The 24694-nt window shown below is 42.0% G+C and overlaps 1 protein-coding gene across 10 annotated transcripts in view; it reads left to right on the top strand.

Moving 5' to 3' along the window:
* The window catches only part of BEGAIN (brain enriched guanylate kinase associated), a 266431-nt gene that overhangs the window by 73265 nt on the left and 168472 nt on the right, over positions 1 to 24694 (top strand). For 8 of the 10 annotated variants that reach the window (XM_090034025.1, XM_090034027.1, XM_090034031.1 and 5 more), the window contains one exon: positions 4208 to 4236. In XM_090034025.1, coding sequence (XP_089890151.1) covers positions 4208 to 4236 — 29 coding nt within the window. Of the gene's footprint in view, positions 1 to 3941; positions 4006 to 4207; positions 4237 to 24694 lie in introns of those variants that run through there. The other 2 variants (XM_090034029.1, XM_090034034.1) reach the window with 2 other exon arrangements.

The following is a 24694-nucleotide window of genomic DNA, read 5'->3' as shown; positions in this document are numbered from 1 at the left end:
AAAAAAAAAACTGTATTGTCTTCTTCATCAGATGCCTAGTGGACGGTATCTAGTAAACCAGTTCTAGCTTGCCAACAAATTGAAGTTATGAACATGTGTACAAAATATTGCAATCCCCTAATCTAAATTACATTTCATTTTCATACTGGTAATTGTAACAGAAATAATGTGATAGCTTCCAAAGGCCACCAAACAGCATTCTCCCTGTGGTTCTTACCTCATATTGTACACACACAATGCTTCAGGAGTTCACAATCTAATTTGTAATTAGCCTAATGAATACTTGGTACTTCTTCTGTTGCCTTCAAACTGAGGGTATCAGAACATATCACAAACAGTCTCAGATTATGTGCTAATGGCACTTCTGTAAAGTGCAGTTACTTGGTCTAATTATCCCCGTTTTACAGACAGGGAACCTGAGATCCTCTATGTAAATAACTACAGATGGGTGATCTTTTTTTAATAATGTATTTCCAAAAAAATGTGGTTTCAATCAGATGGAAACTATGTGAAGTTAGATCAAAGTCACTGAGAACTTTTGGCCAGAAAAAAAAAATTGGGGTACATTCATGGTTCTTCTGCCACAAGTCTTAGGGTAGAGACAGAAATTACACATAAGCCAATATAAATAATTAGAACCCGGTTCATAGATTTCATAGACATTAGGGCTGGAAGGGACCTCAGAAGATCATCGAGTCCAGCCCCCCGCCCAAAGGGCAGGAAGTCACCTGCGGTCATAGAATCCCAGCAAGATAAGCATCCAATTTGCTCTTGAAGGTGTTCGATGTAGGTGCTTAAACCACCTCCAATGGCAGGCCGGATCTGTAAAATCTGTAACACAACAGAAGTTCAATGCACATAAACTGCTTTCAAAATGGTCAAAGCCAGTTTAAGATAAACCTGGATGGACTTAACTCAGCTTATTGAACTTCTGTGCCAGATCCCCTCCAGATTCAAGTTAACTCAGTCCTCCAACATCACAGGATGCTTTGCACCTCCACAACCACCCTCCCCCGCATCACAGGGCAGGTGGGCTAGCCTTGGACCATGCTGTCTGCTCCAGTGGAGCACAGAGGTGTGTTCTAGCATCCCGCCGGCTTCTGGCTTGAGCCACTTCAGGCATGTGGCCGTGTTTCCGGAATCAAAAGTGAATGTCTGTTCACTTGCTTATTGATTCAATCTATGCAGTTCAGACTAACCTGTGAAGACTGAACTGATTCAGCCTTGGGCTTTTTGACTATCTATACTTAGCTTTACTCAACAGCTCAGAGGTCAGAGCATTCATCCAGATTGTGGGAGACCTGGGTTCAGCTCCCCTTTTGCTTAAAGGGCTTTGATCCCACCTTCTCCTGTCTCCCAAGAGAATCCCACAATGCTATAGGCATTCAGACATGGAGGTGCTCATAATAAAATACTGGACTAGCAATACAGCAAAAGAAGGGCTATCTATCTGGGTGCTTAGGACACTTATCTGTGTGGTAAGATACCTAGATTCCGTTGTTGTTTCTAAGTGGAACGTTATCTACAGGAGGGATCAAGAGCATCCCATTGAGGAATACCTAACGTTATAGTATTACATGGTGACTAAGCCTTTTGCCTGGGAGGCAGAAGATATAGATTTAAATTCCCTCGATTAAAAGGGAGACTTAAACCCAGTTCTCTTGTATCCTGCACAAGTGCTCTAACAGCTATGCTATTACATAACAAGGGAAATAAAAATGGCACTTATACCACCTGCCCAGAAAAAACCTTAAGATTCACAAAGAGTGAGGTGCACAATGGGCTTTAGCATTTTTTGTTTGTTTTGGGGTTTATTATTTGTTTTTGCTTCAAAGAGCAGCTGAAAGAAAAACCACTAGTTGAATCAAAGAACTTCTTTAATTTTTTGATTTAGCAGCCAAACAAAAAAATAAAAGTTATTTGCACAGCCCTCTGAATGACTCACCCACTTCCAAACATTAGATCGATAGCACAGGCAGAAAAAAGAGGTTAGTTAGAAGTCCTGCATTTTAACTATACAAAACTGCCCTCATCCCAATTCTGCAAATGCAGCAGAAAACAAAGCACTGGACAATTGTCTAGTTCAATCATTTTCCCCCCTGTGCCACTAGAAACCAGCAGCATAATAGAAACAATGAACTAAGTTCCACATGGTATTCACTCTTCCTGAGTGACCCCTGCAGCTCACACTCACAGCGACACTGAATAACTCAGGAGGGAGCTGTGTCCACCCTTCCTTAACTGGAGGGAGCAACATCATTAGGCAGGGTCTTTGAGGATAAATGCAGGGGAAGTCAAGTGATAAAAACAGTGATATCTCAGAGGATCTGCCCCCCTGCCATTCCAGACCTAATAAACCCCCATCAATTACAATTTTATACCACGGCTATGAAGTATCATTTATTCAAAAGGCAAAAGGTAGTATTATAAATGAAATATAAAGGTATGACTAAAGAAAACCAAGCTTAGATCCCAAGGTAATTTCTTAAATCTCAGAAATCTAGGATTTGCCATTGACAACCCTGGGCTTTCAGAAAACGTGCTGTGACTGCATAGTATGCACTACACCTATTACTGTGGAGCTAAAAATGGCTTTTCCAACTGCTGGCATCTTGTGTACCAAGTTATATTCACAAGAATGAATCACTGGATTCTCTATGATTCCTTATGTGTGTCATTAGAAATCATCATGCATACATGGGTATGATGAATGACTTCATCTACGGTGCACATCTAAAGTAAATGAACAGAAGGAAAATAGGTGACATAATGAGTAACCAAGAATTTGCCATTTGGGATGTTTTATTGGGCAATGTGACATATAAATACTGCTGCCTAATTGATGACATTTACATTTCTATAAAATTAATCTTTGAATTTTATCTATTTGTTATTTAATACCACTGCTAGTTATTAATCCATACTGTTTAAAACACTAATGATTAATAGGTAATGCTTTTAGTGTGAAATTTTGCCAGGCTGGAATTAATCTTAAAATCTAGGGACTGAATTTCTCTGAGGTTTCTTCTTCTACTTACAATAAACAAGATCCGAGGGGGGCAATGAGGTTCTGTTTTAGTAGTACAGTAACTGGAGGCAAAACAGACATTGAGCAGCTACATGGGAGAAGGTTGAATGAGAAAGTGGTCATGAGAAGGGTTAACAAGATTCAAAGCTACTAATATCATAAAAGGAAATAAAGGACATAAAGGAATTTATAGTGCAGATGTGGTAAGGAATTAATGTAATTATACTCTATTGGAGTATTCAGCATGAATCAAATGTTAAATTAGGGCTGTAGTTATAAGAAACAGGAATCAAGGAGTTAATGCAGTTCTTTGCTATAGCTATGATAAACAGACAGCAAAGGGTTAATGGTGTTCCATGCTACAGCCATGGTAAACAGGAATCAAGGATCAGATGGTGCAAAACAGGGTTCAAATTACACTTTGACTCTTGGAGGCGTCTGCAAAAAAAAATTGGGCTGCCCATCATGATGCCCTAATAAAATCAGAGACCCCCTCCAGGTTATGATTTTCAAATCTTACAGGGATCTCTCGTCTCTTAGGGCAGTGTCAGTCCTCCCCTCCCCGCCCCCAGCTCTCCTGTAAATCAAACCCTGGTGCTAAACAATAGAGCTTGGTAAGCAGGAATGAAAGCGTTAATGAAAAGGAGACAATAACTGAGCTGCTAATTGTAAAGACAGCATATTACTTGCACAAACTAATTTGATTACCCAAAACTCCTGCTGAGGATGCTATGCTCATGTCCATTCTAGCTGTTAAAATCTGTGACACATTATGAGTTAAACTCAAATTACCATGAGATTCAGACACTTCAGTTTTACAGCCAGCAGAATGCTTCCATGGTGCTCATGATGCACAGGGTAGCACTGTATTTCAACTTTTTCTGTGAAATCCAATAGGCATACTAACCTGTTACTTGCTTTTTTCATTTTCTGCCTCAGCGCTACAACTGAGTCATTCTGTTGCCCATGGCTCCTCGGTATACAGTGTTCCTGCAGCGTGCTGCATTATTTCTGAGTTAATCTGTCAATGTTATTTTCTGCTAATGCAGATGTGGGGTTCGCTTACCGTCGCTTTGTAGACACTTGTCGAGAACCATTTGGAAAACCTAAACTATGCATAAATCTGCAGAGTGAATCTTTTCCTTCATTCACTTGTTCCTATTATTTGATTTCTTGTAGGCCTCTGCGGCAGAAATGGAGAAAATAAGGTAAGCCAGACAGTTTATTTACATCTCATTATAGGCAAGAAATATTCTAGTGTCTAATAAGTGATACAGTCTCGAAAATATTTTGCTTTATATGATCAGTGTAAAATTTCAGATTGCACAATAATGCAACAGAAGAGCAATGTTCTAGAGACAATAGAAAATGACTGTGGTAATGCTAGTAAATCTGTTTTGCAGACATGTTAATTCAGAAGGGAAATTCTACACACAAACGTGTTTTCATCACCAGATGCAGAGTATATTTGATTATATAAATGTTGTAGTCACTTGTCCATTTTCGGCAAGAGCATGCCAGTCTGTTTTAATGAGAAAGGTGGATCAATAATTCATGAAAAAGCTAAAGAACATATAGGCTTGACTTCAAAGCATATAATTACTGTGGTTTGTTTCAATGTGATGCTGTACTATTGGTGTTCGTTTTCTGTTTTATATTTCTGAACTTGCCAGATAAATCCTGTCTCTCCATGTTTAAAATGTTGTCAGACTGAACCTGTTTCTCAGCACATCTTCTTGCTTTAAGCAAACGGAGATAGCTTTTATAAACATAAGTTTCCCATCTCATGTCCAAATGTAAGTCTGCTTTGGGGGATATTGTGCATGTTGCAAAGGAAATTTTAAAAAAGCAAGAATTGTAGCCATTTTTTATTAAGACAGTCTGCTAAATACAATAGCGTGTATAAGGAAATGCTGAACTCTTGATTATCTGCAGAATATTTTACAAGGCTTTTATCTCCAGAAATAGCTAAAGGACTCTTGTTCCTTTTCACTGAACAAGTCCAGATTTCTCTGGAAAGACTCTATTGAGACATGAGAATTAACACATAAAGCACAACTTTTTCGATTCATTAACTTTTAAAGGAACTGCTAAATTTGTTAAGGAGATACAGGGAAGTTGCAGAACTCTGGGAATAGCTCTGAAAGGGTGGTCGTGCGCAGTTGTAAAAGAACAGAGATTTGAAACTAGCACTTGAAGAATTCTGGACAGGAAGCACATCACGCTGCTGGAGTTTTAGTTGGAAAAGAGTGGGAAGGATTAACTCTTACAGCAGACTTGGTCTAGATGCATGTTGTGAAAGTTCATAGTATCATATACTGACAAAGGCAGCTTTGGTGTTACAACTCTAGACTGCGTGCTGTCGCACAAGAGTCAAGGGCTATCCATGTTCAGCCTGGTAAGGAACTCTGCACAATGTACTGTGGTTACTGATGTGCGCAGTTTGTTAAAAATGGGATATATCATAAGTTTTGCCTGAGTCACCACTGAGTAAGCACCTCAGGATTTGGCCCAGTATTGTACAAAACTTTTAGACTGTTTTGGAACAGGCTTATGCACCCATACCCAGATTTTGATATACAAATCGGTCAATGGTGCAAGGAGATGAGCATTTATGCGCTCATCTGTGTGCACAGTCAGGCACGTGGACAAACATGACTTCAGAGTATGTTTTGGCCTCTACTTTCAACAAACATGGTTCTTGCTCTAGGCAGCAACAGGCTATGGAGCCCAAGTGATGAATGAAGTTCAGAAAGACATTCAAAATGAGAGCAAAGGGAGAGGAGAACTCCACTTCTGTAATTCTAGGACCCTGATTCTGCAGCTGTCTTGTATTTATAGCTCCCAAACCAATGAATTTGGAAGGAGTACTGTGACTGAAACAGCCCCGTGTCACACACCTGTAGACTGATTCCACCCCATTGAAGGAATGAGTGTTTTGCCATTGACTTCCAGAAAAGGGTCAATCTGTGTCACCATCCTAATACTTAAGCATTTTGTTTATGTTTTTCTGTACATAAAAATTCTCCATAGCAGTGTTTGTTCACATCCCACTCTCACCTCAAAGAGGCTCAGGAGCAGAACAATAGGGCAGGACAGAAGGATTCTAGCAGAGCGAGGCAGGGAAGTTGGACTGCTGCAGCCTAAACACTGCCTGCCTCATGCAAGTGATAATTGTCTCTCACTCTCACATGAACTGGACTCACTGGTAGCAATTTAGAAAATGGAAACAGACTGTCACTCTACCAATATAAGAAATGCACAAGCCTGTGAGATCTAGACTGGAAAAGTAATGCATACATACAAAGGACTGTAAGGTCAGTGCCCTTGATTTCAGTGGGTCTGCAACGTGGTACTCTTTGCATCTGTGAGGTCTATTTTACAGCTGGCAGATGGAAAAACGTATGATGGAAAGAGTCACTGCTACACTGCACCCTGTATGTTCTCTGCTTCGGCTCTTACCAGCTTCTGCCTTACTCTCTGAGTGGCAAGCAGGGAGAGGTGTCATACCTCAGCAGGAGGAAGAGATTTCTGGCCACATGGAAAGAGCACAAAGCATGCCAGAAACTAGAGTGAGGCAAGGCTAGTGAGGAGACCAAGGCATTCAGATATTGTGGATTTTGTTAGAAGTAGGGTAAAAGAATTACATCTAAGACTTGTAAAAGAAAGAGAAAGTAAGGTGTGCGGCAGAGAATGAAATGAGATCATCTGTTGGGCCATCAAGAGAGAGTTAGGAAATACATTTATTTGGGTTTCATCTGCCCAGTTGAAACTCTGAATGAGAATTCAGGGCTCTAATAAAAGTTAAATAGCTCCAGACTTGCATTCTGCTGTGCATTTCAAAGTGCAAATCCTGAACCTTATGAAGTATCAAGAAAAGCTGCACAGAATCACACTCATAGTAACTGATGCCAAAATGTCAGCCCCAGAAGCCCATAAAGCCACGTATCTGAAGATTTTTAAACTTGTTTTCTTTTAGAAGTCTTACTGTATGTGAGCAAGCCTCTGAAGATCCCACAAAGCAGAGTACAGCAGGTCCTAGAAGAGAAAGATAGCTCAAGGTCCTGTAGTGTTGACCCATGGATCCACCCTATTTTTTAATTAAAGCTGTATTCCAGTGGACCTCAACCTTACAGTGACAGTTTGGGTGCCTGTGGCCTGGCTGCATCACAGGCCACCACTCCCCTCTGGTAGTGGAGCAGGGAGGGAGAGAGGTGGGGGAAGAAAGTGGCTACCAATGTCAGAGGCAAGGCTGCAGAGGAAGAGAAAAAGAAAACAGAACAGGGAGGGCTGCAGAGGGGATCAGCAACATGGTGCAGGGCAGGGGAGGGCAGAGGACACTCCAAGCTGAGCCGCATTTTGGGGGCCAGATATGGTCTGTGGGCCATAAGTTGAGCACTACTGGTGTATTCTATTCAGCTCGCACAAAAGCTGAGCACTGTTGTTCTGTGCTGATACATAAAGCCCACCTTGCTATGTGGTAGACAATGTTATGTTTCTCTGGTTTGGTGTGCTCAGAAACTGATGATCACATCACCTCACTCAGTAAATACCACTTGCTGAGCAAGGAGCCGTGGTGACCTGCTGTGTTCTATTCTGTCCTCGTCACCACGATTCCAGCCTTAGAGGTGGATGCGGTTAACAGGAAGAGGGGGTCAAAAAACTGCCAAAATGTAGTTAGATGTGTGGAGAACTTTCTTTGGAAGTGCAAACATGCTATTATGCTCTAAAATGTCAGCTAGAAAAATGATTGCTGAAATGAAATCTTCCCACTGTGAATAATTCTTAGCAGTACATAGGAGTATTTACAACATCTGGGAAGTACCATTAGATTAGGCAGGAAGTAAGGCTAACTACTAATCACAAATCTCTTGGGGATCTGCATTTACGTAGGTTGGCTGTGTACGCTTATACAGACACTTTAAACATTAATTACCACTGACTACAACCTTTTAAGCACAGTTTTTGGATTCAGTGCTCTACCATGTCTATAAACAAGGCTGAGCTTTTCAGCCCTATGGTATACAATTGAAAATAAGTTTTAAAATGTGTGTGGTCTGGTCGGTTAGGTTCTTACCATTGTAGTTTCTAAGAGTGACACACAAGGTAGACTTTCCATGTAGAAAACTAACTTTATCACATATTGTATGTTGGGGCAACACACGACATATGCCACAAACCCCACACACGGTAAATCATGTAAATCCAGGATAATGCTACCTCTTGAAAAATGCAACAGAAGAGCAAGTACCAGGAAAAATTACTACTTACAAGGTGTATCTACATGGCGCCGTACAGTGACATTGCTATGGCGCTGTGCTTTGGTACTTCCTTTGGCAAGTACTAAAGCATGATACAGTATGGGTAGTTACTGTGCCATGCACACAGCGCACAGATTTTCCTGCTATTTCACTGTAGCAGCATACTATAACCATGAAGCACACTGTTATGGCAACACATCTGGTGATCACATATAGACCCCTGTGATTGCTACATGGCTGTAGTGTGCTGTACAGTGATGCAGAACTTTGCTACATCATCATAGGGCAATGTGTAGATGCACTCATAGTGTGTCATGTGTCTGTTCCTCTAGTTGATTCATCACAGAGAAGCCTTTTGCTGAATGTGGCTCTTGGCCATACAACGATTTAGTGCTTTGATATTATCTACTGTGGGCAGTCAACTTAGGAGAGCTGGTCATGTTTTTGCTCCTTACTAGGAATACATTTACCAAAGAGTAAAACGCAAGGTAAAATTGCACCATAGCAATTGCCATGTGTCCACACCCCAAGTGCTATGTTTTCAAGGGGGTCTATCCAATTCAGTACATGATCTGCATGACTCAAGATATACAGATGCATATTTTATGTGCATCCAAAATGCAGCTACTTAAAAGATTGTTCATGCACATTTAGAGATCAGATTTTATACACAGTAAAGCCACAGATTAGATTTCTTTTGGGTACTCTTGGCAAAACTATAACAGATTCACTGTGTGACATTCTATTCTTCAATGTACCCCTTTTAAAATAAAAAGGTAATAATAATCTCCTGCCTTGCACAGGATACAATTATGACACTAAGTTTTTAAAGTCTTTTCAAATCTTTAAATGAAAGACCATCCAACAACAAATTATTTTATCTTTTTTTCAAGTTCAGGAGCCAGATTCCAATACCACAGACAGTCTCTTTTTCCAGACTCCACATACTGCTCTGCTGTAAATGGCAATCCAGAAACCTTAAGAATCAGTCATCCTAGATTCAAACAGTCCAGAAACACAAGAAATGTTGTGGTCCCATGTGCTAGGTTTAAATAGGTAACTACCCTCAGTAATGCCAGTTTTTCATCTCAGTTTCCCAGAAGTGGTAAAATTAGTTCATAAATATGTTTGTTTAATCATAGTTATAAAAAATAACTGTGTGGCTCTCTCCTGTTTTTAAGTTCTTTTTTGTACCTTAAAAGCAATAAAAATAGCACTTTCTATAACATCATTCGTTGGAGCTGCTTTCCGTAATTTACCACCATGACTGAGCAGTCTCACAAACATTCTGCAAAGGAACCAGAGATTATTGTTAATTAAAAGATGATGGAAATTAGATGAACCGTCTTGCCTACAGTCTTGGCTACACACATGGAGTCAGTGGCAGAGTCAGCAATAGAAACCAAGGATTCAGAGTGCTCATCATGTTGGGCTTTTTTATGGGGTTCTTTGGGTTAATCTGGAAAAGGTAATATATTTGCTTATTTATTAATGGGTTTTTAAAAGCTTTATGAGCCCCCACAGTCTGAGTGCCCTACTGCTGTCATTTAGTAAAATGTTCTTTGTTGTAGATTAGTGACATTTGGGATATATGAATGTCCTCTGGTTTTGGCAGCCTTCCTACTGCTTGTTACAGATAAAGTTCTCTGCACATATAAGGAAGAAAATGGTCTTGCCCTGCATTTGTCCAAGGGTTTCCCCCCCTTTTTTCTAAGAATTTCCTGACAGGCAGCTCCAACAGTTGTAGCAATAGTGAGCTCTCTTTGGTGGCAATCTTTCCCATTCACAGCTGTGATTCCAGCATAGCTGAACAGGCCTATGCTAGTTTTCATTTAGCTGGTATGGGTAAGTGAAAATGCAGCCATGTGAACTTCAGCAAGTGCTAACAACCCTAGCACGTACCCAGCAGGCTAGCATAACCCACACTGAAATCCAAGCCACTACTACTTCACTACTATAATTTTCCATGCTAGCTAGATTTGGCATGGTGCAGGCATGTCTACTTATGCTGCAGTCACACCTTTAATTGCCATGTAGACATATTGTCATTTAAGCCTGTCAGTTCAAGACTATACTACTCCATTTTCTCAGCCACCTCCTGTACCTAATCCTCAAAAAGACATCACAGGGAGAGAATTGGTTACTCTGGGAAAAGCTAGCAGAGATGAGGAACAGAAAGCTTTCTGTGGCTCCCCTGCCACTTGTGCAGTTTCTGAGCTGGTGTAGCAGCCTGTGGTCAGAGACATGAAACAATCCGAAGTGATAAGAACATAAAACTAGAAGAGACCTCTGTAATCAATCTAATGCCCTGCTCTTGCAGGTAACCACACCATATAATCTCATTCACAAACCTCTAGGTAAGAGTAAAGTAAGTAAAAGTGTCCAGCCAACAGGAAACCTGACAGTAAGAACAGGTTGGATGACACCAGATTCAGCAGGAAAGGGTGGCCAGAGGGGAGGACTGAACTAAAGCAAAGCACTGGACTTTCAGGGGTGATAGTAGAAGATGAACAGTGTGATAAAGCTGAGTCCTGGAATAAGATATTAGGAAAGGTATTGGGCCCAGCTAGGTATAGACTTGCATGCAATGTATTGAAATAAAGAGGTGGGAAGAGACAAGTATACTTCCAAGCCATATTTTTCTAGAGTTAGTGAAAAAAAAAACTTGAGAGAACTGAGTGTCTCTCTTTGAAGTCTCTTCTACCAGTTCTATAGCTAATGAAAAAGCAGGGTCATATTTTCAGGAATGATTTTACTAGAAAATGTATCCATTTCCATCAATATGGGAAAATGCTGTCTGCTAATTATCATTATAGCATTTATATTGCAGAGAGTGCCTGACCCTAGGTTTGACCACATCACCTGTTAGTGCTTTGTTTGAAGGGGGATGAGCTTTGTTTGAAGGGGGATGAGAAATGTATACGTCTACCCAAACCGGGATAGACTGTCCAGAAGTTTTAGAATATTACAAATTTGAATCATCAGCAGAAGCAACTGCAGATACAAGCAGCCAGAAATTCATATGGTTTTAACCAAGTGAGAAAAAAGCTTCCAAACTAAGGCCTCAGTCAATTTAAAGGCAGTAACAGTTCAGTTTGCTAACAGGTGGTTCGCTTTGTAGTAAAATCAGCTACCACTTGATTATTTGCCTCACACAAGTTGACATGCAGAGGGAACGGACTGTCTCAAATACTTGATTACCGACTTTTGCAAATTGCAAACTTAGCTGTTGCTGGCATGGCTGAGGCAATCTAATTTGCCAATCAATCTTTGATTTGTTCCCATGGAATTTAAAAATATATTAAAATAAAAGTGATGTACATCAAGGCTTGATTGTTTTTAAAAACACTGAAAGGTGTTTGGAATACATCAGACCACTGGTTTTCAGAGAGGGAGAGGGTGAGAAAAACCAAAAGGGATTTGAAACTGTTTAATATTATGATGGAGACCCTAGGGCCAAATAAGTATGAAGCACAGAGCACATCTGAGTATTCCAAATAAAGATAGAAACTGGCTTCCAAGCATGCAAGCAAAACAAATAATTTTTGTACCTTGTACAAACCATAAGAAGTCCTCTGATAAAGACAGCCCTTTTGATTCCCCTGCATATATGTGACCACAGTGCTGTTTATGTGAACTGCATAACACATAAGATGCTCGTGTTCTTCAATTACTCTGAAAAATGGAAACCCTTTCTTTCTGCAAGTCCCTTCATAGCATCTCATGAAGTAGACTGTTACCTATGAAAGCTCATGCCTGTTTGAACTAGTTAGTTTCTAAGGGTGCATCCAGATGAGCATGCACGTGTGTTTCCCCAGGGACCAATGTTGTGCCATTTGCATTTGTCCCTGGGAAATGTTCGTACAGGCATGCTATGGTGCACAGCAAATTGCCCCAGGTGGGGCCACCTGGACTGGCCCCAGCAGCCTTTTCTGGGGTCCTGGGGGCCTCCTGGGGCTGCAGTAGTGGTAATCCAGGTGCACAGTGCCTAACCTGGAGCATGGCTCTGGCTGGCTGCAGTTTCAGTTGATGCACGCTGCAGCCATGTGCACCATGTCACTTTTTTTTGGAACATTTTTTTTTAGTTACTGGGATTTCCCAGTATTTAATTTTCACTCTTTGCTGCAAATTAGCAGCACAGAGAACCTTTTGATGTACACTGTCATTTGAGGCATTTTGTGGTGCCTCAACAGCCTTTGAAGCTCTACAAAGCATACATACACACTCATCTCAGTGCACCCTAGGGTGCCACCCTGCCCTACCTTCTGTCTGAAAATAAAGAGATCCAAAATTTTCCATCTTGTTTAGTAGTACTTATACAGCCACAATACACAAGTTTAGTCATGGGCATGCTTGAAGAAAGCTAAAAATGTCCTTCATTTTGGATCAACATATACTGAGGGCTCAGATACTTGATGGATTTTTCAATCATGTAACTTACAGCTGTTTTGTACACCCATATAAGTTACCTCAGGGTTTCGAGTGGATGGACAAGCGTTTATCATGGGCTAGATGCATGCATTTGACAGTATTATAATAGCTCATTAGTAAGGGGTAGCAGAGCAAGGAACAGCTTCTGTTCCTTATGCAAACCAATGCCCCAGGATGGAAGCAAAGAGATGATGCCTATTCTGGTGTAACTGACACTGGTATAATTTTACCTTTTATATTTTTTCCAAGATAATTCTACACCAGATAGGGTAAAATTACCCCACTATAAGGATTAGTGTTGCCTGTCTGCTCCTTGTTTACACAAGCATACGTGCTGATTCCATAGCTGTAAGTGCCTTTTGTCTAGGCCTCAACTCTCTCTCACACCACAAAATTCCCTATAGAAATATTTGCAAGGACTCATAGAAAAGTATCTTGGGAAAGAAAGCCTGGAGAAATCTAGGTTCTTATTGCACTTGCTGATAGTTCCATTGACAGATGTGTAGCTGAGCAAGAGTCAGTGTATGTCAGATTTGTGGAAAACGGATCTTGCACTCTCCGAAACAGATGACGTGGAACCTGGGATGGTTAATCGGATTAGGTAGGCACAGTAGGAACAACTGCTTTAGGAGTATGGGGGCAGTAGAGTTTACATGAGAACTGACTGACCTGAATTTAAATGGTGTGGCAGTAATTAGAGGCTCCTCAAATGGTAGACAAGCCGGATTGGACAAGACACTCAAGTTATTTCCTCAACCACAATTTCAGCTTCCTGTAATAATTGCAGAAAGATTATTCCTACACTTAAAGGTTTGGATTTCTTTTGGAAGACATTTTCAAATAGTAAGGACTTTGTATAGGTATGTGTGAATGACTGAAGTATAAAATGTTTTGCAGTCACATTGAAGGATTCTCTTATGACCTGAAATGGAACTAATAACAAGACATTTTCATGGATAGAGGCACAGCAAGTACCGAGTACCAAGCAGCAGTACTAGCAGACTAGGTTTGCACAGGTTTCTATAATGAGTCTTGATTTCAAAGTAAATGAATATAGCCCATAATATTATTAGAGTAGGAAGATTTTTAATTTAATGCAAAATAAATTATACACTCTCCGTTTGGAGTCTCAGTCTCAGGTTGCTAGCAGCAATGGCATTTTAATTTTATATTTTGATTTATATTGATGTGTGGGCAATTAAACATGAAAGACCAAGAAAGAGCAAGATATGCTGAAAGCAGGAGAATAAAGAAAGAAAGAAAAAAGAAAACCCTGTCATAATACTCAAAAACAGAGCAACCAGAATGCAGGCCACAGCAGCAATGATATTTAAGCTAAGTTACCTGGGAGAATGAAAGCACAGCTCAGTCACATTTTTCTCTCTGAAAACCACATTCAAAGGCCCAGGCTCTATGCCTGTAAAGTGTGTGAACCCCTGATTCTCAGCCAGGGTGCTATGACCCCCTGGTGGGCCATGGGATACTTTTAAGGGTTTTGTGAGGTGCCACTCAGTATAAGCACAATGTACAAACACCAACACCAATTCACAAGATAAACCAAGAGATTTCAAACAGGAAACCATTCAGGCCAGAAAACACTCTGTTGTGGTCTTTTTGGGTTCTTTGCAATGGAAGAATTGCTCTATTATCTTTTAGTAGTCAAAAAACCAAGTGACAGCTAAGAGCTGGCATTTTCTGAGGAGCAGGGTTTGAATTACACTTTGACTCTGCAAAAAAAATTGGACTGCCCATCGCGATGCCCTAACAAAATTGGAGACACGCCCCTCCCCCACGCCCTGGTTATGATTTTCAAATCTTACAGGGGGCTCTCATCTCTTATGGGGGGATCAGCTCCCCCGAGCTTCCCCGTAATTCAAACCCTGCTGAAGACTGCCCACGGTGGTGTAACTAGGGCCCCTGACAGACGTTAAAGTAAATGCACAATGGGATCTGATGTGGGATCCCAAAATTACACTTCCTGATATGCCACACATGCATGGCAGGAGGTGTGATTGTGGGATCATTTTTGGCGGAAACCGTGAAAAATGTCAGTTTCTGCAATTTTGTGCAGAAACACCAGGAAAAAAAACTAACTGAAAATAAAATGCTGGTACTCCAGTGGAAGCCAACATCCACTGCAGCTTGGCCTTGCACCCTGATGGGGTGGTGGAGAGGTGGAGAGGCACCAGCATAAAGGAAAGCAGCCAAGACGGCAGCCTCTCCCTCCACCCCTGATTGGCGAAGAGGGCTGCCTTTCATGCGGCCTCACCCATCTCCACCAATCAGCAGCAAGGGGTGGGGCTGCATGAAGGGCAGCCCACTCTGCCAGTCAGCCAGTCACATCTTAAGTGTAACATCTGTCAGGGGCCTAGGGCAGAGAGACCAGGGCAACCACCACAGACAGCAATTTTGGGGAGGGACTGAAAAAAAATCCAGCTGCTACTGGCAGCTGCATGATTGCAATCTTGTTTGTGCCAGCAGCACCGGGAGTTGCCATTGCCCCTGTGCCCTGGGCACCCAGCTGCATCGCTATACTGCTGAGTGTCTGGAGTCTCGAAACAGGTGCCTTGAGTCGGGAAAGGCTGAGGGCCACTGGCCTTCAATGCTGCTTTACAGGGTTCCTCATATCAAATTGTGGGAGTGGGGTCTGTTTCTGCTCACTGATATGTGATCCCCTCCAGCAGCTTTCCTCCCCCATTCCAGTTTCGCCAGTAGTTCTACAATCTTTCATCTACGGTCCTGGACAGGGAGCCCCCAAAGAGCCAAGCTCCACAGTGCATGGTATGGCATGGCATGGCATGGTATGGACTCTGCAGTTTCCAGTCTCTGCACAGCAGTGCTGTTTTATTCTGGGGTACTTCTGTTCCATACCTCTGTGCACTGCATCCTCCCTGTGCACATTTGCTCTCAACACACAGACCTTGCAGATAAAAAGGTGGCCCTTCTGCTGCAGGTCTGGGACTTGGGAGACTATTCTGTGGATCTGTTCCAAGGCATTTAGGACCAAATATCCTTTCATGAGCAAATAAAAGTCTATGAAGTTTTTGCACTTAACACAGAGGCTGCTAACTCGACAGGTCTAAATGAATGGCACTTTTCCAAGACCAAATGTTTCTTGTCTACTATGTGCAATACAAAACATCTGGCTAATAGGTACCTCCAGATAACAGGAACATATTCTCTTCTAGATTGAAATCCTTGTTGTGGCAAGCTTCTGCTCTAACCATAGACCTTCATTTGCTGGCCTTTTACTGTTCTCTGTTTTTGAACTTGACAAGGACTCAAGAGGTTCAGCTAGTCAAATAAATGGGGTTTTACGTGCCTGAGCTTCTGACTGTTTTTCTTTACAGAGTAAAACTGAGTATATTATCTCCTTCAAAACAGAAAAAAAAAGAAAGCATCCCTCAGACAGGTGTCTCCTTAACGCAAGCTTATATTGTGTGTGTTTGAGCCTTCATGAAGGTGGCAGGGGGCGGGAGGTGGGGCGGGGCATATTGTCTCGCCATTTTAATAAAAGTGTTTATGCTGTACTGATTTCTTTTCCATGTTATATGTTTTGGAAGCCTGCATTTTCCTTTCTAAAAATATTTTACCTCAGAAAATGAAATCTCATCTATGCTATATGTGTTAAAACAACAAGCTAAGAGAAAGGTGTTGGGTTAAATTATTATAACTGAGGAACACGTGGCAACAAATAACTATTAATAGCTATGCTGAAGTAACACCGCAGGCTTTGTGGCTCTAAAGAGACTAGCCCAATAGTCTGGTGATTAAAATTTCCACTGACTGAACGTCTGGTGATGCTGTATGGACTAGAACTACCCTACTGTGGCTTTCTTGTCCCTTCCCATCCAGTGAAAGAATCTCTAAATGCTGGCACACAATATAAAAATTAGGTTTGCCAATATTTTTAGCTTGTAGCTTCTACAGTAGCAAGCCAGTACTACTTAAGGCAGGCACAGTTGGCACCTCTGATTCAGATGCCACTATGGATATCCAGTAGGGCTGTGCAACGCTTCAGTCGTTGATTCAATTCAGCGGAAATTTGGCCCAATTTGGCGGCTGAATCTCCAAATCTGAATTGAATTAGGAGACCCTTTAATCTCTCCAAATCAGAATCCACTGAATCAATCTGGAGAGATTCGGAGAGATTCTATGATTCAGACATAAACACAGCTTTAAATGTTTTTTCTACATACCTCAGGGTACCAGATGGTCACGAACACTGTGATGGTGAGCAGATGGAGCATCCCATGGGAGTGTGTGGGAGTCCCCAGTGTGCTCCGCAGTGGACCCGGAAGTGGACCAGAAGCACTTCCAGTCCACTTCTGGGGCTGCTATGGAGCACACATGGGACCCCCCACCCAGCTCAGCAACTGATGGCTCCTGGGTCTGGAGGAGCACCCGGGGTCCCCCTGTGGCTGATTGCCGAGCCGGAGGCATGTGGGAAGGGACCCCTGCACACTTGGCAATGGACCCAGAAGTGAACCAGAAGTATTTCTGCTCCACTTCCGGGTCTTTCACTGAGCATGGGGGGGCAGGGGGCCACGCTTCTGTGAGACACTCCATCTACCCCACCATCTCAGCATTCACGAGCCGCGCCTGGTACCTTGAGGTATGTAGAAGAAACTTTTAAAGCTGTATCTGTGGCCAAATCACTGATTCTCTGAATCAGCATCAAATGTTCAGATTCAGATTCGGCTGAATTGAATTGGGATATCAATCCAAATCAATGAATCAAATCACTGCCCCCCGATTCAGGCTGAATCCAAATCTGAATTGAATACAGCCCATTTTGCACACCCCTCATATCCAAACCTGTTCCACCCCTTATTTATACTGTATGCAAATATTTTTTAAGGATATGTTGCATTCAGACCAGTTGGATCATGATACATTACCACATACTTGGTTAACTTCTGCAGCATTTCATAGAATGCCAGCCTACTTGGAGGGAGTCATCAATCTTATTTTGTACAAATTAAATAAAGCATACAATAAAATTATTATGCAGACTACACAAAGTTGAGATGAGTTAACTGCAATGGCACAGTTAATAAAATAAAAAAGACTCTAGATACCAAATCATCCTCCAAACAAAAAGCCAGAGATTTTTATGAATGTGAAGGTACTGTGATAATGCTGTGTAAATGCATAAATAAAAGAGTCGTAGATTCTACATTGAATTCCTGTCACCTGTATCTCTACCAGGTGCTTAGTTTAATCTCTTGCCTGTTAAACTATCTATGAGTTGCGCCCACGCAGGAGAATGTCCAATCTGTATTCTGTACTACAAAGCTATACTAAATAATTAAATGCTCCCAACTCAGTATTGAACTAATTTCTTTTTCAGTCTTAGTGTTATCAGCCACCAGCTTTGGAGGTTAGTTAAGTTGAAGCTTTAGTAAGACAGGAGGCTTTACACCCATCAGGCATAATCAGCAAATAAAAATAGTTGTCATCCATTTAGTCAGGGATGCTGTTTTACAAAAAGCAATTAGTTGCACTTTCTATTCTTATTCTCCCTTTTTCTTCAGCACTGACAAATTAGGCCACTGGCTTGCAGAGTCATGCTCAGAATATGGAAAACAGGACTGATCATGGAAAAGCAAAAAAAGTTTCAGGGCCAGCACTTACATGTATGCTCAGTCTGGATGCCCAGCTTGAAGCGTGAAGGGTTTGAATTTGATAGGCACTAAGCATCCCTGGTACTCCTTGTCTTAGATATTTGATCCCGGTGCTCTATCCTCTGCAGAGGGGCAAGCTTGTCTGGTGGCTAAAACACAGTCCCTGGAGATTAGAATTCTTTCCCAAGCTCTGACAAGATTTCTGGGGCAACTTTCAACAAGTAGCAAAACTTCTATGTCTGTTTCCTTGGGCAACAACATTTACCAACTGCACTGAAGTAATGAAGTGCCTTAACCCAGCCTCATGGTTTTGGCACTGCAGGCTAGGTGAAAGGCATAGGGCTGGTTTGCAGGATGGACTAAGCTCCATACTGCCCCCACATGCTGGGATCAGACACTAAGAGACCCTCTTCCACCTCTGCATGGGCAGGATCCAGCTCCAGGGGCCCCACACTGCCTCCACACAGCTGGGATTTGGCTCTGGGGCTGAACTGCCCCTGCCCAGCTCGTGCACTCCAGGCTCAGACCCCCACCACCCTGCATGCTCAAGCTAACGCACAGGGCCAAAGTCTACGGTCCGTGGTCCAGATGACACCAGGGACTGGATTTGGCCTGCAAGTCAGGAATTGAATACCTGTTATAAATCACTTTGAAATTCTGGATGGCAAGCTCTTCAGAAGTGCAATGTGTATCATCACTACTGTCTTTATCCTGAATCATTAATTTTGCATCACCTGACATTTTAGCACATTGCCATATTCTCCGGTGTGATTATGACTTCAAAACTTGCATTTGCAACCTAGGGGTGCAGCTGGAGAAGCAGCTAGGTAGGAGTAGCAGGTTCCTCTGTGAACTTTGAGTCATGAAAATGGATAAAAACAACCTTTACAATCAAAAATATAAATAAAGAGAAGCTTGACTGTTAGAACAAAGAGGCATGAAGGAATTGTTGAAAAGGACAACTGCAGCCGTAACGTTCAGCCCGCCTTCCTGAAAGCTCAAAAACGAAGAGATTTCTTACTGTGAATGCACCATGAAGAATTGTGTTCTAAAACAATAGGCATGTGTCACTGACCTATTTCCTGCTGAGCTAGAATGACCTAACCACTGAAGTGGAAGAGGGGGAGAAAGGAGGCTGGGGAAAAAAAACCAAGAAATAGGAGTTGTTAGAAAACGTGTTCACATTGAAGGCAAGGTTCTTTAGGTAGATATTTTATTAGGCAAACTAAATAGTTGGGAAAAAGTTCTTTGCAAGCTTTTGGGCACAAACGCCCTCCTTCAGGCATTGGGAGACTGCGTGGAGAAGGGTGTTTGTGCCCAGAAGCTTGCAAAGAACATTTTTCGAACTATTTAGTTGGTCTAATAAAAGATATCATAGCTACCCAAAGAACTTTGCCTACGTCTGTCCTTAGACCAACACAGCTTTAACCAAGAACCCTGTTTACATTGAAGGGTATCACCATCTACACACCTACTGCCTAACTCCATCTAGGTTGTCTAACTTCTCCAGAAAATCTGTAGTGTCTCAGGGAGGCAGGTCCCAGTTTGTACCCAACTCTCTTCAATCTCTGTACCATTTTTCTAAAATATTTCTCCCCTGCTTCTCTTTGCAGCCACCATCCTTCCTTTTCTCCTCCCTTTCAAAATGCACTAGGTCTGGTATATGTAAATCCTAGACTTTTCCCTCTCCCAGCAAACTCTGAGAGAAACAGTGATTAAGTCACATCAACTGAACCCTTGGCATTGTCCTTCCTCTACTCCCCACCAGCTCACTTTCCCTAAGTCAGGTTTCCCACTGCATGACTCCAGTTCCATGCCACTGTGACCCTACCAAAACCAACAATGATTCAGATTTGCAAGCCAACTGCCGGTGTTCACTGGATTCGAATTAGGCGTTATTGGAAACAAACTTTACAAGTCAACCCCCACAACCCCCCCAGCATCCCACAGCTTTCACCAACAGACCTCAGGTGATATCTAAATTAAGAGCATCAGAGGTATTTACAGAGGTGGTTTGCTGTAGAGAGGCCAGGTGCATGGAGAGGGAGAAGTCCACTTCCGAGGAGGATATTCACCAGCTTCCCATTGTGCTCCTCAGTCTGTGATACCAAACATTCATAGGCCTCCCATCACACTGGTTTTGCATGAAGATTACCTGTGAAGATGATAGGAAGCAGCAGAATCTATTCTTGCCAGTGATGTAAGAATGGGGAAAATCCCCTAGTGTTTGTATCACATCACTAGCTCATTCTGTGCAGCTGCCAACCAGAATCACCTCCTGGGCAATCAGGACTTTCAGAGGGGAAAGGAACAAACAGGGAAGAAAAAGGTTTGGGGCCATGACAGGGATTATTTTTGATGGGGAAAAGGCTCATTCCATCACTATTCAAAGAGGAAAACATTGTCTAGGGACTATTAAATAATAATATGACTAATTAGCAGGATAATTATGTACTTTCTGGAGCACAAAACAGTTGAAGTAGGGGAGCTGCTGAGAGCGCTTACCACAGTAAATTACTGAAATGCTTCTCGTGGTTTATTCTGCTGGAATAAGGCACTCGGAGAAGTGCAGTACTTTCTTCTTCTATTGACTTTTCAACACATGATTATTAGTTATTATTAGACTCAGGCATTTGAATAAGAAACAGTGAGGTCAAGTTATTAAGGCTTCTGAAGCCCAATCAACTGCATGATGTTCAGTTCACCCACCTGTGCAACATCTCAGGGGTGATATGAAGCTTGACCACTCATTGCTTGGAAAACACCTTGATAAGTGATCAAGTAAAAATACTAGGCCAAATTCCAAGTATTAACAGACGGAAGAGAAAGAAAGATGATATTAAATCATAGCTATTACATGTTGTATAGCTGTTGCAGTTTAAAAGAGGTATTCAACATGTCTTTAACATATCCCTCACTGACACTGAGTAGGAGATTAAACTAGATGATAGAATGCTAGAAAGTTAGGGTTGGAAGGGACCTCAGGAGGTCATCTTGTCCAACCCCCCGCTCAAAGCAGGACCATCCCCAACTAGACCATCCCTGCCAAGGCTTTGTCTAGCCGAATCTTTAAAACCTACAAGGAGGGAGGGTCCACAACCTCTCTGGGTAGCCTGTTCTAGTGTTTTACTACCCTGCTAGTGAGACGGTTGTTCCTAATATCTAACCTAAACGTCCCTTGCTGCAACTTGAGACCATTGGTCCTTGTTCTGTCAAGATCTATGATGATTCTCTTGAAAACTGCCATTTACTTTCCGCCCTGACTCAGCACCAGCTAATATTGAATGGCAGACAAAGTAATGCTCTGCATTTACACAGAAACATTCAAATATTTTTTTATAAAAAATAACAGTTCCAAAATTTAACAGTAAATGAGGCCCAGATCCAATACAGGCAAAAAGCAAATCAAAACACTCTATCAATGCTGCTTATTGCACATACTGTGAATCTACTGGTACCCTTCCAGCCAGGGTCCAGGTCCACTGACTTTTCCGTAACTTATCCCTGGACATGAGCAGTGCCTTTGAAATGAGTAATGGTTACTTACATCTCTAGGGGAACAGGACTAAGCCAAAAATGTTTGATAGAAGAACTCAAAATTACTCGGTATTCTTTCCAAAGAGACAGATACATTACTGGTGTAGATGGGCACAACTCCTCTAATTCAGTATTCTCCCATTTATACCAGTGGTGAATTGGCAAATGTCTCCCTTAAAGAACCTGAATGTCCAATGATTTATGCACACCATCCTCCTGTGTATAAAAGTTAGTCAACCAATCAAGGAACAGAAAAATCTATCATGTGTCAAATGTGATTAACGTACCACAATTGCAATATTAAACTTTCCCCTAATAGCCACCACTCAGAAAATTAGTTCTGCCCTGCTCAAGCTATTCCTTTTCTCCAGCCTTCCATCATTATCCCCATATGTAGCTATTTATGGTGCCCTAATCTCTGTCGTCTCTGGCAGTGAGGCATGTCTCCGCCATGATCCTGTCTCCCCTGCTCCCTCAGGCAGCAGCAGGAGCCATCTCTGTTCTAGATTTATTGCTCTAATAACTGAAGTTATTTTATCATGTGTGGGCTGCACACTGTCCAAATGTTTCTTTGAAAATTCATGTTAAATGAAACTTCCATTTCTCAGCCGTTAATGGACTGAGGGCCAGAATAGTGGATAAAAAAATGGGACAGGTTTGAAGTGCACTTATGATATTTAAGAAGCAATGATCAGTTGATGGAAAGGTGGGCAGTTATTAATAACAGTAGCTGGATGAAAGAGGCTGCTGCCAAAGGAACTGATGGTAAAGGGCAGCTTAAGATATTGTGCCTTCCATGTTTGTTCCTTCTTCAGGAAGTGACTGCTGGCTATTTATTTGTGTGTGTAGTAAAAGCCCAATACTTTGCGGGGTTATGTTCTTAGACTCCCTGTGAACATGCAGGTTTGCAAAGTATCCAGGGGTATACAGACCAACACCAAACTGCTGCACGACACTTTTTCAGTACTTCAGCTGTTGGATGCAGCTTTTATTTTAAAGAGCACCACTTCTCAAATCACCAGTATGGGGTCACTGAGCAGATGGGAGAAGCTGTGCCCTTTGAAGCAAAAGCCACAGCAAACAGTTGTAAATTTGGCAGGTTGTGAACCATCTGACTATGAATGATCTGACTTCCACTAACAAGGCTGTCCTGTCATGACCTGGGACTTCAGAAGGAGCAGTATGGTTGTACAAAGGGAGATCCCAGTCAGCTGCATGCTTTTAAGAAGGCATTGGAGTCCTGCAGCAGTTAGTAACCAATTCCTGCATGAGTCACTGTGACTGGTACTGCTTCTTGATTTCCCCCCTGTATACAGAAGAGGTAGGGGAGCTTTCTGGTCAAAGGGAACCTGGGACAGATATCTTTTCAGAGAAATCCTAAGAACATTCAAGCTTGGGAAGAAACCCTAGGCTGAGGGCAAGTTCGGGGTGGGACACTAAATACAGTGCCCATCAATGCTCTTCAGAGCTCTACACGAGCTCCAGCAAGGTACAAGTGTTAAGGGTTAGCCTGTGATTGGCATTTTAACATCTATCCAAATGTCTGAAAGGCTATGAGGTGCTCACAAATTTTCATCCAGTGTAAGCACCTGAAACAGGTGGGGGAATCTAAACTCAAAGAAATTTGGGTCATACGCAGTCAAGCTATGGCTACACAGTAAACTTACCATGAATGGCTATGGCATCCTCAAGTGCATTATGCTGCTCTGTGTGGGTTCCCTCACAAAGTGGAAGCCATGTAGCCATGCCCCTTACAGCACCAAGGGTGAACTCATTGCCACTACTATGCGACTGAGCCAATTAGCCCATTCCTCATGATAATTAGACAGCCCAAAGTGCTTATTTCTGGTTTAAAAGGAAGCCTGCACAGACCTGCGCACTGTACTTGAGGGAGTTGCTTCCAGGTGCATTAAGTTTCTTGCGTAGACATGATCACAGAGAGCCACACAATAGTTCTGATACAATGTATTAACATCTGCTATATGACCTTGTCTTATTAAGTGAAGTCAAATTAGATTAGTGTTTTCAGTGAGATCAGCATCACCACGGTGTGCCTGTATTCCATGAAATGAAAAAAAAAAAGCTCTTCAAGGGGCAGGTGTGAATTACTTCACTTTCAGAAACAATGTGTTTTATCTTGATTGCTGTGTATGATACAGAACATTTTTCCAAGGAACTATTTTGACATTTAAGTGAAATATGCAGAAAGATCAAACACCATCCTTGACATGGTCCTCCAGTGTATGGGTGTTTAAGGGCCCCTCCAGCTGCATAGCAATACTATCTGAGAGCTAGTACAGTAACTCTAAACTAATGAAACATCAGTTCCATTTTAGGAAATAAGTCTTGGCAAGTTTGAATAGAACAGTCTCAAAATGGAGCAAATGGACATTTTTATTATGTAATTTTCAACAAAATGTTGAATAAGAGCAGCATCTGCAGTGCCACTAATAAGGTTTAGCCTAAAAAGCTTGTCTGATTCCACAGTATGTCCACAATAATTCCAAAATAGTAGCTGTCACTGCTGCTAGCATGGAACCCTGCGTATGCAGATGATCAGCCTACAAGAGCAATTTTTGCTCCGAGGACCCAGTAATGAGTTTGACACTCCAGCTCCCCTTTCTGTGGGCATACACACTTAGACCCTTCCAAGCTCCTCCAGCTTTTTTTGTTTCTGTTAGGAATATTCACTTGCCTACTAATCGTCTGGCTCTAATATAGGAAGACAGTCTTGCATTCTTGTTGGATTCCACCATAGGCTTTTTCCCTGTCCTGCATCTGTCAGATGTCAGGCAGGAACACCCTCTCTA

The sequence above is a fragment of the Crocodylus siamensis genome, chromosome 2 (assembly GCF_052110815.1).
Source record: "Crocodylus siamensis isolate JL-2025a chromosome 2, ASM5211081v1, whole genome shotgun sequence".
Lineage (NCBI taxonomy): Eukaryota > Metazoa > Chordata > Crocodylia > Crocodylidae > Crocodylus > Crocodylus siamensis.
The sequence above is the reverse complement of the archived record's forward strand: the minus strand, read 5'-3'. Positions and strand labels throughout refer to the sequence as shown.